At 43.2% G+C, this 18,173-nt stretch overlaps 1 protein-coding gene across 2 annotated transcripts in view; it reads left to right on the top strand.

Moving 5' to 3' along the window:
- The first annotated feature begins 1,363 nt into the window (after positions 1–1,363).
- YIPF1 (Yip1 domain family member 1) overlaps positions 1,364–18,173 on the top strand; it is a 34,935-nt gene continuing 18,125 nt past the window's right edge. Inside the window, exons 1-7 of one of the 2 annotated variants that reach the window (XM_024739318.1) lie at positions 1,387–1,469; positions 1,752–1,824; positions 2,197–2,275; positions 6,534–6,697; positions 11,171–11,251; positions 11,520–11,607; positions 17,742–17,858. In XM_024739318.1, the coding sequence (XP_024595086.1) occupies positions 2,245–2,275; positions 6,534–6,697; positions 11,171–11,251; positions 11,520–11,607; positions 17,742–17,858 (481 nt within the window). In that variant the 5' untranslated portion in view covers positions 1,387–1,469; positions 1,752–1,824; positions 2,197–2,244. Of the gene's footprint in view, positions 1,470–1,751; positions 1,825–2,196; positions 2,276–6,533; positions 6,698–11,170; positions 11,252–11,519; positions 11,608–17,741; positions 17,859–18,173 lie in introns of both variants that reach the window. The other variant, XM_024739319.1, reaches the window with a different exon arrangement.

The following is an 18,173-nucleotide window of genomic DNA, read 5'->3' as shown; positions in this document are numbered from 1 at the left end:
CTCTCCCGTTGCGGAGCACAGGCTCCGGACGCGCAGGCTCAGCGGCCATGGCTCACGGGCCCAGACGCTCCGCAGCATGTGGGATCTTCCCGGACCGGGGCACGAACCCATGTCCCCTGCATTGGCAGGCGGACTCTCAACCACTGTGCCACCAGGGAAGCCCCAGCTTTCTCTTTATAAAATGAGGATAATCACCTCAACCTTGCTGGATTGTTCTGAGAATTAGAGATCTGCATGTATAAAGCCTGATCACAATGTCAGTTCAATAAATACGCTCCGTATGTGTGTGACTATTTTATTAGTCAGATGTAATAAGCCATTCCGATTGACCATAAGGGCCCAGTGTAGTGAGGCCAAAGTCAAAGGTTCCACCTTGTGTAGGCAGTGAATTTGGCTTATGCTGCTCAGCCAGCCAGAACTTGATCGCTCTACAGTTAACCTTCAGTGAGCAACTATCGTGTCCCTGGTTCTGGGCTGCCTTGAGGACCTGGAGACCAGAGTCATTCCTGATCCTTCCCCCCAAAGCACTCCCACGCCGGCAAAGATAGGCAAACAATAACAACTGCCATGGTTTAAGCAAGCACAGGGGACTATGGGCGCAAAAGAAGTCCTGGGAGGCGAAGGTAGGCTTTCCCTAGGTGGAGGAAAGGGTACCGACATCTGGAGGGCTGTGTAGGTGATAACCAAGCAAAGACTGGCGGCGGGGCAAAATGTTTCTCACCGGCTCACTCAGTGCAACTTCACCGTCGTTTACTGGGCCCCTGCTATAGTCGAGGTGGTGGTCAGATGCCGAGGCGGGGACAGAGCGGGGAGTGAGGCCAATCTCCAGTCACTCCTCACTGCTCCAAGGGCATAAGGTAGACCGTCGCAGGAGTGAAGGAACAAATTACCACACTTACGGGGGTGTCCCTAGGAACAGACATCATCCTTCCCGAGATCACTGATTCAACACTCGAAAACTAATTGACTCGTTCTCCCTCACTGGTTAATTAAATTTTTATGGCCAAAAAAGAATGGGGGGATTGATGACATTTTTTTCTTTTCACAATCGTCTTCCGTTACGCTACTTTATATTTCAATAAGAAAAGAGGTATAACCAAACATAAAGTAAACCCCACTCTCCAGAGAATTCTCTGCGCCCCCCACCCCCGGAGCGAGGTGAGCCGAGGCGGACCCTCTCAAGTCCCCACCGGTCCGCCCAGCGCCACCTGCCTCTTTAAGAGCCGAAGCCTAGCCCTTCGAGGGGCCGCAGAGGGAGCGAGCTTTGGTACAGTTGCCCGCAGAGATCTCGGGAAGCGGCGTCTCCGGGAGGTGCTGTCTTTTTAAGGAGGCGGGGCTCTGCCCGGAGGAGGTGGAGAAGGTCTGCCCCCCGGATCTCCGGTTTCCGGCAACTCGGCGGGACCAGAGCCTGCGCGCAGAATCTGAGGCCCGAGACTTCCTCACACCAGCTGGACGCCGAGCCCCGCGAGGTGAGGTGGAGGGGTCTGTGGGGCCGGCCCGGGACTGAGGGAGCTCGGGATCTCCTGCCCACCCGGGCCGCTGCGGCCCAGCTTCTCCTTCTAAAACACTGTGCGTGCTTCTTGGGTAGCTCTTTCCCAGACCGTCCTGGGCTCACGGTGCCCCAGGCTGTAGGGTCCCCATCACTCCAGCGCCTACTAATTGCTTCGCTATGCACTAAGCGCCTTACACTTACTTGCCTCAGTTAATGGCACCCAGTATCGTGTAAGTACAATTATGAACCCATTTTACAGATGAGAAAATTGAGGCCCCCCAGGAGCCCACAGTCTTACGGCCAGAAGCAGCAGAATCGGGAATCAAACCCAGGTCTGTTCGACTCCAGAGACTGTGCCCTTAACCACTGGCTAGGCTGACAGCCTTTGCTCTCCACTGCCCTCATAGACACCTGTCTCAAACCCCAGCCTCCCCTTCCTCATTCTTCCATCTCCAGGCTGCACCTGGCCCTTAAACACCCACACAGTGAGATTGCATGGAACCAATGGAGCCCCCCACCATTCGTTTTTTTTTTATAACAGTTTTAATAGTATCTGATGCTAAATGGTTATCTTTATATAAACCTATCGGATCCCATTAAAAAAGGATGCAAGGAAAAGCAATACCATTTCTAATGCTGAAATAAGATTCGTTTGTAGATTTTTTAATGTTATCATATGAAATTTATTTATTTTTCCTTTTTAGAACTCTGTAAATTATCTTCCTAATAATTGGGAGAAGACCCTTGGCTGAATGGCAGCTGTAGATGACTTGCAGTTTGAAGGTACATCCGTTGGGTGCCCACCTTTTATGATCAGTATTTCTGCAGTCACAGCAGAATTTCCGTTGCTATGCTGGTGCATGTATTAAAGAAGATTATTTCAGACATCTTGGTAAAAGAATGTTTGCCACACTCAGGTTATTCTGTTTGTTCACATCAGCTGTTCTTATTTTGCCAAACAGCCCTTCAGATTGATAATATCATACACTTAGTGCAGTGATTACAGAAAATGTTTATAGAGTTCTTGCTTTAGTTCAACACGCATTTATTGAGCACCTGTTTTGTGCTTAGAATTCTACTAGATACAGGAGATCAAAAGATAAAGGAGAAGCTTTTTACACTGGTAGAGTAGATAAAAGTGTAAAAAGATAATTATAATGAAATGTGATCAGGTCATTCCTTCACTGACTCAGTAAATCTCTCATGAGTGTGACCATGAACCAGGGAATTGTTCTAGTTACCAGGGTAGAAGAGTGAACAGTTTCTTCCCTTATGAAGCTCTCAGTGTAGTGAGGGAGACATTTATTTGTTAAATGATCATTTAAATATATATCTATAAACTATGAAAGTGCTGGAGGAAAAGTTCATAACCCAGAGCCTGACCTAAGCTGGGGATTGACGAACGCTCATTTGCCTTGTAAACACTTGTATAGTATTTCCTAAATGGCAGGCAGTGTTCTAAGTGCTTTACAAATATTTACTCATTTACTCCTTATGTCAATTTTATGAAATAGTTATTTTATTCTCCCTATTTTACCAATGAGGAAACTGAAGCACAGGAAAATTAAGTCATTTGCTTAAAGGTTATAGTAAGTGGTAAAGCTGGGTTTGAACCCAGGTATCACAACATACGCTATCTTACTACTATCTAAGGAAGAGATACGATGTTTAAAGAGAAATCCACTTCATTGGCCAATACTGTCAGTTCCATCTGCAAAATACAACCAGCGTCTGACCACTTCTCGTCACCTCTACCACTATCCCACCGTGCTCAAGGTCACCATCACCTTATGTCTGGATTATAGCCCTTACCTTCCTTCAGGTCTTCCTGCATCCTCCCTTACCCCCCTACAGTCTGTATTTTGCAGCCAGAGTAGACCTCTAAAACCAAGTCAGATCACGTCATTCCTTCTAAAACTTGCAGTGGCTCCCATCTCACTAGGAGTGGAAGGCAGAGCCCTTTCTGTGCTTAGGAGGCCCTACATGATCCAGGCCTCCACTGCCTCTGATTTCATCTCCTGCTACTCTAGCCCTTTCTCTCTGCCTACCCACATGGGCCTCATCACTGTCCCTCCTAGATGCCAGGTACACTAACAGCTTAGGGCTTTTGGGCCATCCTTCTGTTTGGGACATTCTTAGTCCGGATAGCCACATGGCTTGTTCCCTTGCTCTGCTTAAATCTCACTTCATTCCAGAGGCCTTCCTTGGTCATCCTGTCTGGGAGCACAGTGCAAGAAAGTTCAAGTGTAAAGAACAGCACGTGCAGAGTGCTTGAGAAGGGAGGAAGTCTGTTTCATTTTCTTTCCCAAGGAATTAAAAGAAGGCCAGAGTACCAGAGCACAGTTGGTGGGGGAGGCCTGTCACAAGGTGAGGTTTAAGAGGAAGCAGGAGCCCAGTCACACAGGACTTTTTGCACCGTGTTAAAGACTTGGCTCTCTAGAAAAGAACACAGGGTGCTGTGGGGGTCATGGAAAGCTTCTCCGAGGAAAAATGGTAGTGTTAAATGAAAATGTGAAGGTCAGGGCCCTGCAGGTGGGAGACATTGTGTCAGGAAAGGAACAGAGGCAAAACACAGCGTAGGATGTAGAAGCAGATAATGTTGGTGGCAGAAATAAGAAACATACCAGTCTTGCCCTCAAGGCACTGAGATGGACAAGAATAACCAATACAGAGCAGAATATGTGAATAGTCACGTGCGAGGTACACACATCCTACATTAAAATCAGACTTTCCATCTGCTGTTCTTCACACACGGAACACATTTTCTGTCTTCTGGGTCTTGCTCATCCCATACTCTTTGCCTGAGATGCCATCCCCACTGCTTCTGGCCATCCTTCTCATACGGCACCTTTTCCAAGTAGCCTTTCCTAATCCCATCAACTAGATGAGTTATCATCTCTTGAACCTCTTTGGACTTGATACCTCTAAAGTGACACTCTCTGTTCCTCCTTCTGGCATGTCATTTCCCCTGGTAAACTACTGTTTTTAAAATATGAAACTTAAATATATCTTCCTTGGACTGATTCCCTCAGGCAAAGTTATAACCATCTTTTTAAATGTCAGTGCCCTGTCCAGTCAGTAAATGATAGCAATAACAGTATTTATTATCTCATATCATCCTCAAAATCTCTCTGCGAGATAAGTATTTTCTACTTTTTATAGTTGAAGAAACAGAGACTCAGAGATACGGAGTGATTTGCCCAAGGTCATGGAGTGCTAGAGTCTTATCTTAAACAGAGGGCCCTCTCATTCCAGAGCTTCATGCTGCCAGAACATGGGGCACTGAAGCTTGGGTAGTTGTTACGGATCAGCCGCCTTATTAACTTCAGTCACTTTAATTCTCTCCATAAAACTATTTGCGTAGCTGAAAGGCAGTAAGATTGGGCTCGGTTATCCAAGAGCCCCATCCTACTGCCATGAGTGTTCTGTTACATTGGTGCCCTGCTGGCCTCCTTCCTGAGTCCTGCCAAATTCCACAGCTGCCCTAAATTTTATCTAAGAGCAGCTAAATAAAGTTTGTTAGGATGCCCAGAGACAGAAGTCACAATCATTGCTGGTGGACATGAATAGGTGAGGTTCTTTTGAAGAACAGTTTAGCAGTATGGCTCAAGAGCCTTAAAAATGGTCTGCACCCTTTGACCTGGTGGTCACACTGATAGTGTTCATACTAAGGCAATAACCCCAAAAGCTTTCTCCTCACAGATGCCCCTTACAGTGTTATTTGTACTAATGAAAAACGAAAAGCACCCAAACATCCAATAACAGTGGAATAATTGTGTTAACTTGGGGTGTCTCTCTCCTACTATTCCCACCTCCAGCTGATGAACTGTTATGTAGCCACGTAACTGGTCATTTTAAAGACCGATATAATATGAAAAAAATAATTTTTTATATAATCCCTGGCAGATGGAGCAGGGTACAACATTGTTTACATAGTACTGTCACATCCTAAATCAGTACTTGGTACACTGTAGGCACGCAGTAAATATTTGTTGAGTGAACGATCATCCCTGGCATGAATCTACTCTGTAGAGAAAAGGAAATATACCAAAAGTTAATAGTGTTTGCTTTTATGTGGATGGGACTAAGAGTGATTTTTATTGTTGTTTCTACTTTCTTTCTTTTTTTTTTTTTTTTTGCGGTACGCGGGCCTCTCACTGTTGTGGCCTTTCCCGTTGCGGAGCACAGGCTCTGGACGCGCAGGCTCAGCAGCCAGGGCTCACGGGCCTAGCTGCTCTGCGGCATGTGGGATCTTCCCGGACCGGGGCACGAACCCGTGTTCCCTGCATCGGCAGGCGGACTCTCAACCACTGCGCCACTAGGGAAGCCCTCTACTTTCATTTTTGTCCTCGTGTTTTCTGTAGTGATTACATAGGACTTATTGGAAAAAGTAACTTCCATTAAGTGTTTTTGAACTTGAATCAAAGAAGAGAGGGTTAGATTGGTTACTTGCTACGGGCCAGGCACTCTGCTAAGGGCTTTACTTAAGTAATATTCCTAACTTTCCCCAAATTCCTGAAAATAAATATTATTCTCCCCATCGTATAGATGAGAACACTGAAGCTTATAGAGGTTAAGTTACTTACTCAGGCTTAAATACTTAGTAAGTAACTAAGCCAGAACTAAAATTCTGGTCTGACTTCAAATTCTGTTGTTTTCATAATCATTTTTCTTTGTCAGCTTGATTTCTAGATGAGATTTTTTTCAGAGCCTTTTGCCACTTGTCTCAGATAGAGTCTATAGCAAAGCTGAGGTTGTAACAGCTTGTCTTTAAATTAAAAGTATGGCATGGGCTTCCCTGGTGGCGCAGTGGTTGAGAGTCCGCCTGCCGATGCAGGGGACGCGGGTTTGTGCCCTGGTTCGGGAAGATCCCACATGCCGCGGAGCGGCTGGGCCCGTGAGCCATGGCCGCTGAGCCTGTGCTCCACAACGGGAGAGGCGACAACAGTGAGAGGCCCGCATACCGGAAAAAAAAAAAAAAAGTATGGCATTTCCAGTGTGGGTAAGGTCACTGATACCCTTGTACGCTAATTGATTTCAGAATTTGGTGATACAGCCACTTCTCTAGCAGCAAACCCAGATGCCACCACAATAAGCATCGAGGATCCTGGTGAAACCCCGAAACACCAGCCAGGACCCCCAGGAGGCTCAGGGAGAGAAGAGGATGATGAGTTACTAGGAAATGATGACTCTGATAAAACTGAGGTTTGAACTTGTCTTTTAAATTGTTTCTTTCTTTTAACTTTTTTTTTAACATCTTTATTGGAGTATAATTGCTTTACAATGGTGTGTTAGTTTCTGCTTTATAACAAAGTGAATCAGCTATACACATACATATATCCCCATATCTCCTCCCTCTTGCATCTCCCTCCCACCTGCCCTATCCCATCCCTCTAGGTGGTCACAAAGCACCAAGCTGATCTCCCTGTGCTATGCAGCTGCTTCCCACTAGCTATCTATTTTACATTTGGTAGTGTATATAAGTCTATGCCACTATCTCACTTCGTCCCAGCTTACTCTTTTAACTTTCAAAAACCTGGCTCATGCATTTATTCACTGTCTCCTGTGTGCCAGGTAGAATGCCAAGCAGTGGCAACACGAAGGTAAATCATGTAAATCGAGGTAAATCTGCCTTGGAGGAGAAACAGACAAGCGAACAGACCATTGTTACCCATGGGAAGCATGCTGGGGTTGTGGGAGCAGAGACAAGGGGGTTACAGAAGGCTTCCTGGAGGCAGTGACATTTAAACTGAATCTTGTTGAAAGAATAGGCGAACCCAGGAAGAAGGTGTGGAAGGTGATCTGGGCAAAGGGAACAGTTTTGGTGAAGTCACAGAGGCATGAAGGAACATGGTATAGAAAGCACATCTTCCATCTTCATGTACATTGGGAGCAAAATATAGGTGGAGACAGGAGATGAGGCTCACAGATAGGCAAGGACTCAACCCTCTGAGTATGAATTGTATTCTGAAAACTGTTGGGAGCCATTGAAAGATTTTAAACAGTATGACCAGATACGTTTAAAGATATTTAAGATACAGTGGCCCTGTGGAGTATGAGTTGGTGGGAGACGGACTAGAGGCCGGAAAACCAGGTGGGAGACTGGTGAAGTGGCCTGAACTAGAACTGGATACAGATGTTTAGCAGATGGGCTCACTAGGACTTGGTGGAAAAGGGGTGAGGAAGAGAGGGAGGATTCTATGGAGAGTTCTAGGTTTCTGCATCCGGTTGAATTTTGAATATCAGAGCTGTTTTTGATCACAAAAATTTACTTCCATGTACACTGTTGGTGCATTCCAGAAAAACAGTATTTCTAGTAATATTTTATAAATGGATCATGATCGTGATTCACTAGAGGAGTACTCAGTTTATAGCAGTGTGTTCACAGGCTCATGAAATAGTGGAGTGGCAAGTGTTCTTCGTGGAATTCCATGAAATATCAAAATAAGTACCAAAGTATATGTCAAATTAAATAGCATTGTGTACTAGATATTGTGGCAAGAGCTCAAACTTAGGAGCCTGAGTTTGAATCCAGGTCTGGCCAGTAGTAATAGCTCTGTGGTCTTGGATAAGGTACTTTAATTTCCCTAGACCTGATTTCCTCATTGGAAATATAAGAAAATAGTATACTGACTATTGTCATCATTATCATCACAACAGCTAATATTTATTCAGTGTTTAATAGCTGCCAGGTGCCATTTAAAGTTCCTTACTTGGATCATCTCATTTAATCCGTAAAACAACCCTATGCAAGGAACTATTCTCAGCTTCATTTTGTAAATGAGAAACCGGAGGCACAGAATTTAAGTGACTTGCCCCAGGACACACAACTGGCAGGTGCAGATGGAACTTTAAAGCAAGGCACTCTTGAGTCCCTCTGTATTAGAGTAGTGTATGTTAAGTGCTTATCAAAGTTGTTGGCACCCTCAGGATACAGGAATGATTTTTAGTATAACTGAGTGTATTAATTAGTTGCGGTTCTCCAGAGAAATAGATCAATAGGATATGTATATGTAGAGAAAGAGATTTACTTTTTTTTAAAATTGGTTCACATGATTGTGGATGCTTGGTGAGTCCAAAATCTGATGGAGGATGCTGGCAGGCTGGAGACTCAGGAAAGAGAATTTGAATCCAAAGGCATTGTGCTGGAGAAGTAGGAAGAGCTGATAATTGCAGATGAAGTCTGAGGGCATCTGCTGGAGGAGTCCCTCTTGCTCAGGGGGTCACAGCCTTTGGTTCTATTCAGGCCTTCACCTGATTGGCTGTGGTCCACCCATATTATGGAGGGCAATCTGCTTTATTCAAAAAGTCCACCAATTTAAATGTAAAGCTCATCCAAAAACACCCTTACAGAAACATCCAGAACAATGTTTGATCAAGTATCTGGCATCATGGCCCAGCCAAGTTGACACATAAAATTTACCATCACACAGAACAACAGCAGCCATCAAAAGTTTAAGAAGAAATGTATGGGGGAAAAAAATCTTAAAACTGAAAACATTATATCCATTATCTTAATTTTGTCAGGGAATTGGGAAGAGGTTACCAATATTCTGATAGTGACAGAATTTCTTGACCTAGCTTATGGAACATGAGTCTCTGGTGTTCAGTATCTTGCAATATTAGAGTTGGAAAGAATCTACAGTTTCCTCTACAATAAGTCCCCTACATACGAACCTTCAAGTTGCAAACTTTCAAAGATTCGAACGTGTGTTCGCATGTCCAGTCATGTAAGTTCATGTGTCTGGCGTACATTTTCACGTGTGTGCATCCTCTACAAGTGTTTGTGCTTTTGTGAACTTTACAGTACTGTATAGAGTACAGTATCTTTATTTCAAGCCCACGATGTCCACAAGCAAGTGTAAAAGCAGCGGTGATATAGCTTGTACAGTACTACCCAGACATCACTGGATCGTTTTTTTAAGAGGGTAGATAGAATTGAATCCAGCAAGGAACCAGAACCTGTGCCATCAGTGGCAGGAGTGAGTGAAATTGCACCTTGCCCTCTGTGTCCTGTTGCTGACGATCCTTCAGCTCTACCATCTCCCAGCTCCTCTCCCTCCTCCAGTCAGTAACTCTTCTTGCCTGTTCACTCAGTGCCAGCCCCTGTATGCTGGCTGTTATACTGTACTCCTGTACTTTTCAAGGTACTGTGCTGTACGATTAAAAATGTTTTCTTGGGCTTCCCTGGTGGTGCAGTGGTTGAGAGTCCACCTGCCGATGCAGGGGACACGGGTTTGTGCCCCGGTCTGCGAAGATCCCACATGCTGGGGAGCGGTTGGGCCCGTGAGCCATGGCCGCTGAGCCTGCGTGTCCGGAGCCTGTGCTCCGCAACGGGAGAGGCCACAACAGTGAGAGGCCCGTGTACCGCAAAAAAAAAAAAAAGTTTTATTTTTTGTGTTTGTTTTTCATGTATTTGTGTGAAAAGTATTACAAACCTATTACAGCGCAGTACTGTATAGCCGATTGTGTTCGGTGGGCACCTAGGCTAACGTTGTTGGACTTAGGAACAAATTGGATTTCCAAACGCACTCTCGGCATGGAACTTGTTCGTATACAGGGGACTTACTGTATTTCAGCTTCCCTCTCAAGATATTAATGCTCTCCGTGGTCTGTCAGAAAGACAACACTTGAATACCTCTAGGAGCAGGCCACTCATGACCATGTAAAGCAGCCCCTACCACTTTTGGAAAACTTTAATGGTGGAAAATTTTTCCTTTACAGTGAACAAAAAATATCTGCCTATAGTACCTTCCCTCGTCTTGCAAAGGTCCTTAGAGTGCATCTGTACTTTTTGCTGTATGAATCCTCTTCAGATATCTGAGGATGGCAGTCACACTTCCTGGCATGGGGCGTGTATTCTTCTGTAGAGAGCTGTGCTCTTGGTACAGGCGTGGCCCTCCTAGTGCGCCTCTTCTAAATAGGAATTTTGGTGTTTTGTTAGAGCAGTATATTTTAGAGTGAGTCAGTATATCAGATTTTTGAGAATTCAGGTGGTGATAGTAGTGAGGATGTTGAAGCGGAGGAAGGGGAAAAGATATTTACACTGACTGCCTTCTGTAGGTACATGTTTGTGTGTGTATATACATATATATGTTGTTTTGCATAGTAATTAAGCTAGTCCTTCCTATTATCCTATAAGGTAGATCTTGTTACCTGTACTTTTTATTTCTTTAATTATTTTATATATTTTTTTGCGGTACACGGGCCTCTCACTGTTGTGGCCTCTCCCGTTGCGGAGCACAGGCTCCGGACGCGCAGGCTCAGCGTCCATGGCTCATGGGCCCAGCCACTCTGCGGCATGTGGGATCCTCCCGGACCGGGGCACGAACCCGCGTCCCCTGCATCGGCAGGCGGACTCTCAACCACTGCGCCACCAGGGAAGCCCACCTGTACTTTTTAGATAAGGAAGACTGAGATGAGTCTAGTGATTTGATGAAGCCATCCCCTAGTGAAGGGACCAGGATTTGAAACCTTTTGGTGTGTCTTCAGAACTGATGCTTTTATTATGTCAGACTGAGAATTGGGCATGGCTGTGGTAAAATTGATTGATGAATGCAGAAGAGTTTTGTCTTTCGTACATCTTGATTTTCCATTAGACCCTCTCTCTTTCTCTGGGTAGCTAGAATAAGGAAATTGCTTCTGTGTTCATTACGTTTTTTATTTTACCTCTGACAGTTACTTGCTGGACAGAAGAAAAGCTCCCCTTTCTGGACATTTGAATACTATCAAACATTCTTTGATGTAGACACTTACCAGGTTTGTAATCCAGATTTACCTTTCTTTTGTCGTATAATGCAGACTTGTTCCTTCTATGGTTAAACAATCGAGTAACGTGAAAGGTTTTGTATACTGGATATGGTCTTCAAAAGTAAAAGGTCAATTAGCATTTGAAAATACTAAATGAAATAATAAAAATAATACTTAATAAAAGCTCTAATCACTGAGTTTCAGTTTTGCAGTGCAAACTTATTAAACTTTAAGAAAAAAAATCTTCAGTAGACTTAACTGCTGTGCTGTTTTGCAGGTCTTTGACAGAATAAAGGGGTCTCTTTTGCCAATACCAGGAAAAAACTTTGTGAGGTTGTATATCCGCAGCAACCCAGATCTCTATGGTATGTGTAGTGCTGTTTTGATTCTTTTCCATGTCCCAGCTAAGCCCAGGTGAGTGTGCGGGTTGCCTGGAAAGTCGGAGAAGCGCACTGTTGGTGGGGCATGTGGTGTTTTATTTGACTCTTCTGAGCTTTGGTAGCAACTGTTGCAAAGAATTTGGAGAAAATGCAATTGTATTTCTGTTAATGCGCTGATGACAAGTAATAGTATGTCCTTTGAAAGTCTTCAAATGACATTACAAATTCAAGACAAATTAAGTCACTTGTGTAAGAGGAGATCGTTGATTTTAATTTTAGAGGATTTCGTGGTGGGGGTGAGTGTGGAGGAGCTTCTCTCATGCTTATTCATGATGTGCTGAGTTCCAGCTCTGCACAGGCTGGCTTCCCCTTGAAAGTCTATAAGAGGATGGGCCAGGGGATAATGTCATTCCGACCTCCCTGCTATCCGAGAAGGGATCAGAGGTCCATCCAGTGATCCTGAAGGGAAGGGTTCCAACAACGGTGGCCTGTGTTTGAGGGGAGAAGAGAGCCGGCGGCTCTGAGTGCTTCTGTTTGCAGGTGCCGTACGAAAGACTTGGTGCACACGGGCACACTTAATTCTTGCATCGACCTTTGGGTAGGTATTATTATCCCCGTTTTTCAAAAGAGGAAGCTGGTGCTCAGTGGGGTTCAGTAATATATATGCTCAATCCTAAACATTAAGTTTCAGAGTGATTATACTTGTTGATTATAAGAGGAAAAGGAATTCAGGAGAATCCATTGTGTGCCAGTCACTACATACACTCTTTAATCCTTTTCAACAAGACTATGTATTAAGTACTCTTATCCCTGTTTTCCATGTGAGAAAACTAAAACTGGGATTTGAGACATCATGGATGAACTTGGAGGGTGTTAATGCTTAGTGAGATATGTCAGACAGAGAAAGACAAATGCTATATGGTATCACTTATATGTGGAATCTAAACACTAAAACAAACTAGTGAATCTAACAAAAAAGATACAGACTCACAGATATAGAGAACAAACTAGTAGTCACCAGTGGGTAGAGGGAAGGGAGGAGGGGCAAGATAAGGGGTAGGGGATTAAGAGGTACAAACTAGTTAAGTATAAAATAAATAAGCTATAAGGATATACTATGCAGCACAGGGAATATAGCAAATATTTTATAATAACTATAAATGGAATGTAACCTTTAAAAATTGTGACTCACTGTGTTGTACACTTGAAACTTACGTAATATTGTAAATCAACTATACATCAGTTAAAAAGTAAAAGTAGGGAATTCCCTGGTGGTCCAGTGGTTAGGACTCTGAGCTTCCACCGCAGGGGCCACGGGTTCAGTTCCTGGAACTAAGATCCCGCAAGTTGCACAGCATGGCCCCCCCCAAAAAAAAGTAGAACTAGCTCCTAGTTCAGTTTTATGTAAAAGCCCCCATTTATTCTATTAGACCAGTGTTTTTAAGCTACAGAACCTTTTCATCAAATGGCACGGATGCCCAATACTTAAAACCAGTCAAAGTGGAGCAGCTCTGATGGAGGTTGAGGAAAGTCTCCCTTCCACTCAGCTTCCTCCTTCAGGGACAGACACAGAAGTTCCATCCAGATGTCCATGGAATTGCTGGAGCTCCAGTGAGCATAGTGTGAAAACCATTGCCTTGGCCCAGGCCTCTCAGCTAAAGGTTGCCAAGGTGGCATTTCTTTCTAGCTCTCATTCATCCTTACTTCTAGCCTGAGAACTTCTTGAGAAGCAGACTCTGTGTCTGAGGAATCCACGTCGTCAGCACATGGCAGAGGGCTTGGTGCAGAGTAGGTACTCAAACAGTTTTTGAGCACCTTATTTTGTGCTAGAGACTGAGTTTTCAAAGATAAAGTCATGATCTCCATCCCCAAGGAGAAAGAAGAGAGGGACCCAGCGTTTGTTGAGCACCTAACGGGTGCCAAGCATGGAGTTCAGCACTGTTTTACTGTGTTACACTGTTTTATTTCCCACGCTCCAAGGTAGCCTTATCTTACAAAAGAGAAAAGTTGAGGTTTGGGGAGGACAGCCTGCCCATAGTCACAGAGTTAGCAACAACAACAACGGTAATAGCAAACACACATAGAATGCTTGATATATTCCAGACACTGTTACTAGGGAACAACCTGTATTAACTCATGTAATCCTCACAATAACCCCAACTTTATGAGGTAGGTACTATTGTTATCCCCATTGTATAGATGAGGACACTGTGTCGCACAGAAGTCTAGCAACTGGCCTAAGATCACGCAGCTAGTCAGTGGCGGAGGATTCAAATCAGTGCTGTAGCTCGTAATCCATATTCTTCATCACTGTGTTTGGCTGTCTCTCGTGACAAGGCCAGGATACAAACCCAAAGCATCCTTCTTCCCACAACAGTATTAATCTCATGAGCCCATAGACGTGGTTAAAAAAAGAAGGTACAATCTCGGTAAAGTGTTTTCTAGCAGAGAGGGCTGGGCCTCGTGGGGTGGGTTGGAGGAAAATGGTCAGGAACAAGATGACAGGAGAGCCAGTCTGCAGAATCTGAGGGAAAGACTGATGAATTTGACTACATTTAAACTAAAATTTAAAATTTCTGGGCTTCCCTGGTAGTGCAGTGGTTAAGAATCTGCCTGCCGATGCAAGGGACACGGGTTCAAGCCCTGGCCCGGGAATATCCCACATGCCGCGGAGCAGCTAAGCCCGTGCGCCACAGCTACTGAGCCTGAGCTCTAGAGCCCGCAAGCCACAACTACTGAGCCCACCTGCCACAACTACTGAAGCCTGCACGCCTAGAGCCCGTGCTCCGCAACAAGAGAAGCCACCGCAATGAGAAGCCCACGCACCACATCGAAGAGTAGCCCCCGCTCACCGCAACTAAAGCCCGTGCACAGCAACGAAGATCTAACACAGCCAAAAAAATAAATAAAAATTTCTACACCACAAAATAAACCATAAGCAAGGTAAAAAATAAATAAATAAACCACAGACCAGAGATAATATTTCAATGCACATAACCCTCAAAGGATGCAAAGCAAGTGTACATGTAGGATGCCTACCGATTATGAGAATAAAACCAAGTATAAGTGCTGGGGGAAAATGAGCAATTCACAGAAAAGGAAACCCAAATGGCCAATAAATATAGGAAAAGATAGTTATCCCTACCTGAAATAAAAAATCAAACAGGATATTATTTATGTCCATTATTTTAGGAAGCATACAAATTGGCTTGTCTTCATTCATTCAATTAATTCAACAAACACAGAACACTTACTCTTCTAGGCACTGGAGGTACAGTAGTAAATAACACACAAAAATCCCTGCCCTGAGGGAGTTTATAATCTAAGTTTAACAATAGACAAAGAAAATAGGTAAAATATCAATACATAGTGTGCTAGTGATAAATGCTAAGGTGAACATTTAAAAGGAGAGAAGAAAGACAGTAAATGTTTGTGTAGGTGGGTGGATTTGAAATTTAAAAACTTTTAAAATTTATTTGAGTAAATGCCTGAAGGAATTGGGAGCAATACATATAGGTATCTCAGGGAAGAGCATTTGAAACAGAGAGCTCAGCACGTGCAAAGGCCCTGGGGCAGGAACTTGCCTCATGTGCTCAAAGAATAGTGAAGAGTCTAGTGTGACTGGGCCAAAGTGAACAAGTGTGTCTAGTGGCTGAGGTCAGAGGGACAGTGTGGAGGGGCACATCATGTAGGGTCTTGTAAGCAAGTGAAGACTTTGGCTTTTGCTTGAGTGAGATGCCATCGAAGGGTCTGAACAGAGGAATGACCTACTCTAAGTCAGCTTTTCATAAACATTGATACCAACTATTGCCAAGAATGTGGAGCAAGGCGAACTTTTGTATAATGTGGGTGGGTATGTAACTGGTGCCACAAATTGGAGCAGTTTGAAGATGCTCATACCCTACAACTTAGCAGTTCTACTCCTAGATAAATAGTCTTAGTGAAACTCGCATATATACAAGAAGGCATGTAGAAGAATATTATTATTCATTACCTCAGCATTGCTTGTAATAGCAAATATTTAGAAATGACCAAAATATTCATCAGCAGAAGCATGGATCACTAAATTATGGTGTGTTCATATATGGAATTTTGTAGGTCTTAGAAATGAATGTGATCTATAAGCATCAACATGGATACATCTCAGAATGATAGTCAATTAAAACAAAAGCATGTTGTAGAAGGATATAAGTAGTATGACAGCATTAGAAAGATTTGAAAAAGAGGCATGATGGGTATACCACTGTTTGTTTTATCATTTTTTGGCTTTTCTGTATGTTAGAAATATTTTATAACATAAAATGCACAATACAAACTAAATTAACGCTCCCTCCCACCCCACCCCATAATTAGAGTAGGAATTTGGCAGGAACGAGGAAGAAAGAGACAGAATGCAGCATTGTGGCAGGCCTGGTGGTTGTGCTTCTCTAGAGGCCAAGCAGGTGGTTGTGCTTCTCTAGAGGCCAAGCTTCCTGTATGCCTGAGTGCACCAGAGGCAGCAACTGTGTCTGTCACACATCACTGTGTCCCCAGCACCAGCCCAGGGCCCAGAGGATAGTAGGTATTTAGTAAATAATGGCTGACAGGATCCGATAGTCTCTGCTTTCTAGTTATGGGTACTATAATATTTTGACCGCTTGTGGTCGCATGCTTTGATGGTCTCAGCCCATCAACAGCACGTCAGTTTTGTTCATTCAGTAAAGCTTTTGGGGATTTTTAAATTATTGTTGTTGGTTGTAGGGTTTTTTTTGTTGTTGTGGTTAAATATTTTATGTGTTAGTCACTCAGAATAATACAGTGAACAGGATCTAATCCTTGGCTATATCAGGGCACCTGCAGGCTAGTGAGTAAATGGCACTCCTTGGGAAGCTGATGTTGGTGGCTCTCTGGAGCCTCCCGGTCAAGTGCTTGCGCTCCCTTTCCCACCTTAAGGAAGCAACTTGACTTCGAAAAGTGCTCATGCATTTCTGCTAGTCATCTCCCCCAACACAATAATTTTCTTAATTTTATATGTCAAGGTGCCTGCAGTTATCCCAAAAGATATTGCAGAATATTAGTGAAATTGAAAAATGAAATTCATAAAATTTATTAAAATCTCTAAATTTAAAAATTGTATTTGTTCTAATAGTCCTTTTTCTAGATGGGGAGAAACAAGGATGGTGTTCATGAAATCAAGCGAAATAATGAAAGGGATTTACAAAGCATGGTGCACTCATCCACTAGTGGAATTTTTTATAATCACTAAAAAAGAATTAGCTGATTTTTATGAATAGCTATAGTAGAATCTCCAGAACATAATAAGGTGGAAATACTTATGCTTGTTAGCGTTTGTATAAAGTGCGTGCACACACACACACACACACACACACACACACACACACAAATATGCATTTGCTTATATGTGTATAGGAATCTCTGGCAGGATTCACCAGAAACTGGTTACAGCGGTGAGCTCTGTGGAAGCAAAATGCATAGCTAGGGAACAGAGAGGAAAGGAATTTTACTTTTCTCTATATTCCCTTTTTGTGCCTTTTGAACACTGAACTATGTGCATGTATTACTTTTTGATTAAAAAAAAAAAATAAAGACGCACATACACGGTGATTTGTTAGATTAAATGAACCCTTTCCTAAAGTGTTCTGCTTGCCCTACTCTTCCATTTAGACAACAAAGGACCTATCTGATTTAAAATCTTTTTCTCTGGCATTAACATTTGGTACTTATGTAAAGGAAGTAACCTTTGCTTCCTGTATCCTGATGGTGAAGGTTTAACAAAATGTCCATAAATTTTTTTTGATGTTCCTCCAATAAAAGAAACTATAAGCAAATCAGTGTCTTTATTCATCTAATCATGGAAGGTGTTTTGGTCTGTGCATTTCAATCCCCCTTGTCTTTAAGGCAGCTAATTACTGAGTTGCATGTTTGACCTTTTAAAAAAGAAAATCTCCACTAAACGAGTACTGATTCCATCTAAAATTCCTTTTCCCTTCCCTTTAGATTCCATCTAAAATTCATATTCACCTCACATGGATAGGGTGAGGGAGATAAGAAATTATTTTGTGAGAGCCTAAAAGCTGGTTCTTCATTTACTTGTCTGAATTTTCTGGTTTGCTTTGCAGGCCCCTTTTGGATATGTGCCACGTTGGTCTTTGCCATAGCAATTAGTGGGAATCTTTCCAACTTCTTAATCCATCTGGGAAGGAAGACATACCATTATGTGCCCGAATTCCGAAAAGGTTGGTGAATAGCTTGACTCATTTGGAATGCTGTTAGTTGGTAACCGTGAGTTCTTTCTACCCACTGAGCTCTTAGACCCCTGTCTGTAGGTCCTGCAGCCCTTTTTTTCCTGTATTTAAGGGCTCAAAATTAATCATCCGTCTATATAAATCCACATAGTCGTTTTATTTTCTATTGTGGTAAAATATATATAACCTACAATGTACCATTTTAACCATTTTTAAGTGTATAGTTCAGTGGCATTAAGTATATTCAATATTGTGAATCCATATACTCTTGGAAAATTGTAAGGCAAGACCCCATAGCAATCGGAA

This window comes from Neophocaena asiaeorientalis, unplaced genomic scaffold (assembly GCF_003031525.2).
Source record: "Neophocaena asiaeorientalis asiaeorientalis breed wild unplaced genomic scaffold, Neophocaena_asiaeorientalis_V1.1 scaffold138, whole genome shotgun sequence".
Taxonomy (NCBI): domain Eukaryota; kingdom Metazoa; phylum Chordata; class Mammalia; order Artiodactyla; family Phocoenidae; genus Neophocaena; species Neophocaena asiaeorientalis.
The sequence above is the reverse complement of the archived record's forward strand: the minus strand, read 5'-3'. Positions and strand labels throughout refer to the sequence as shown.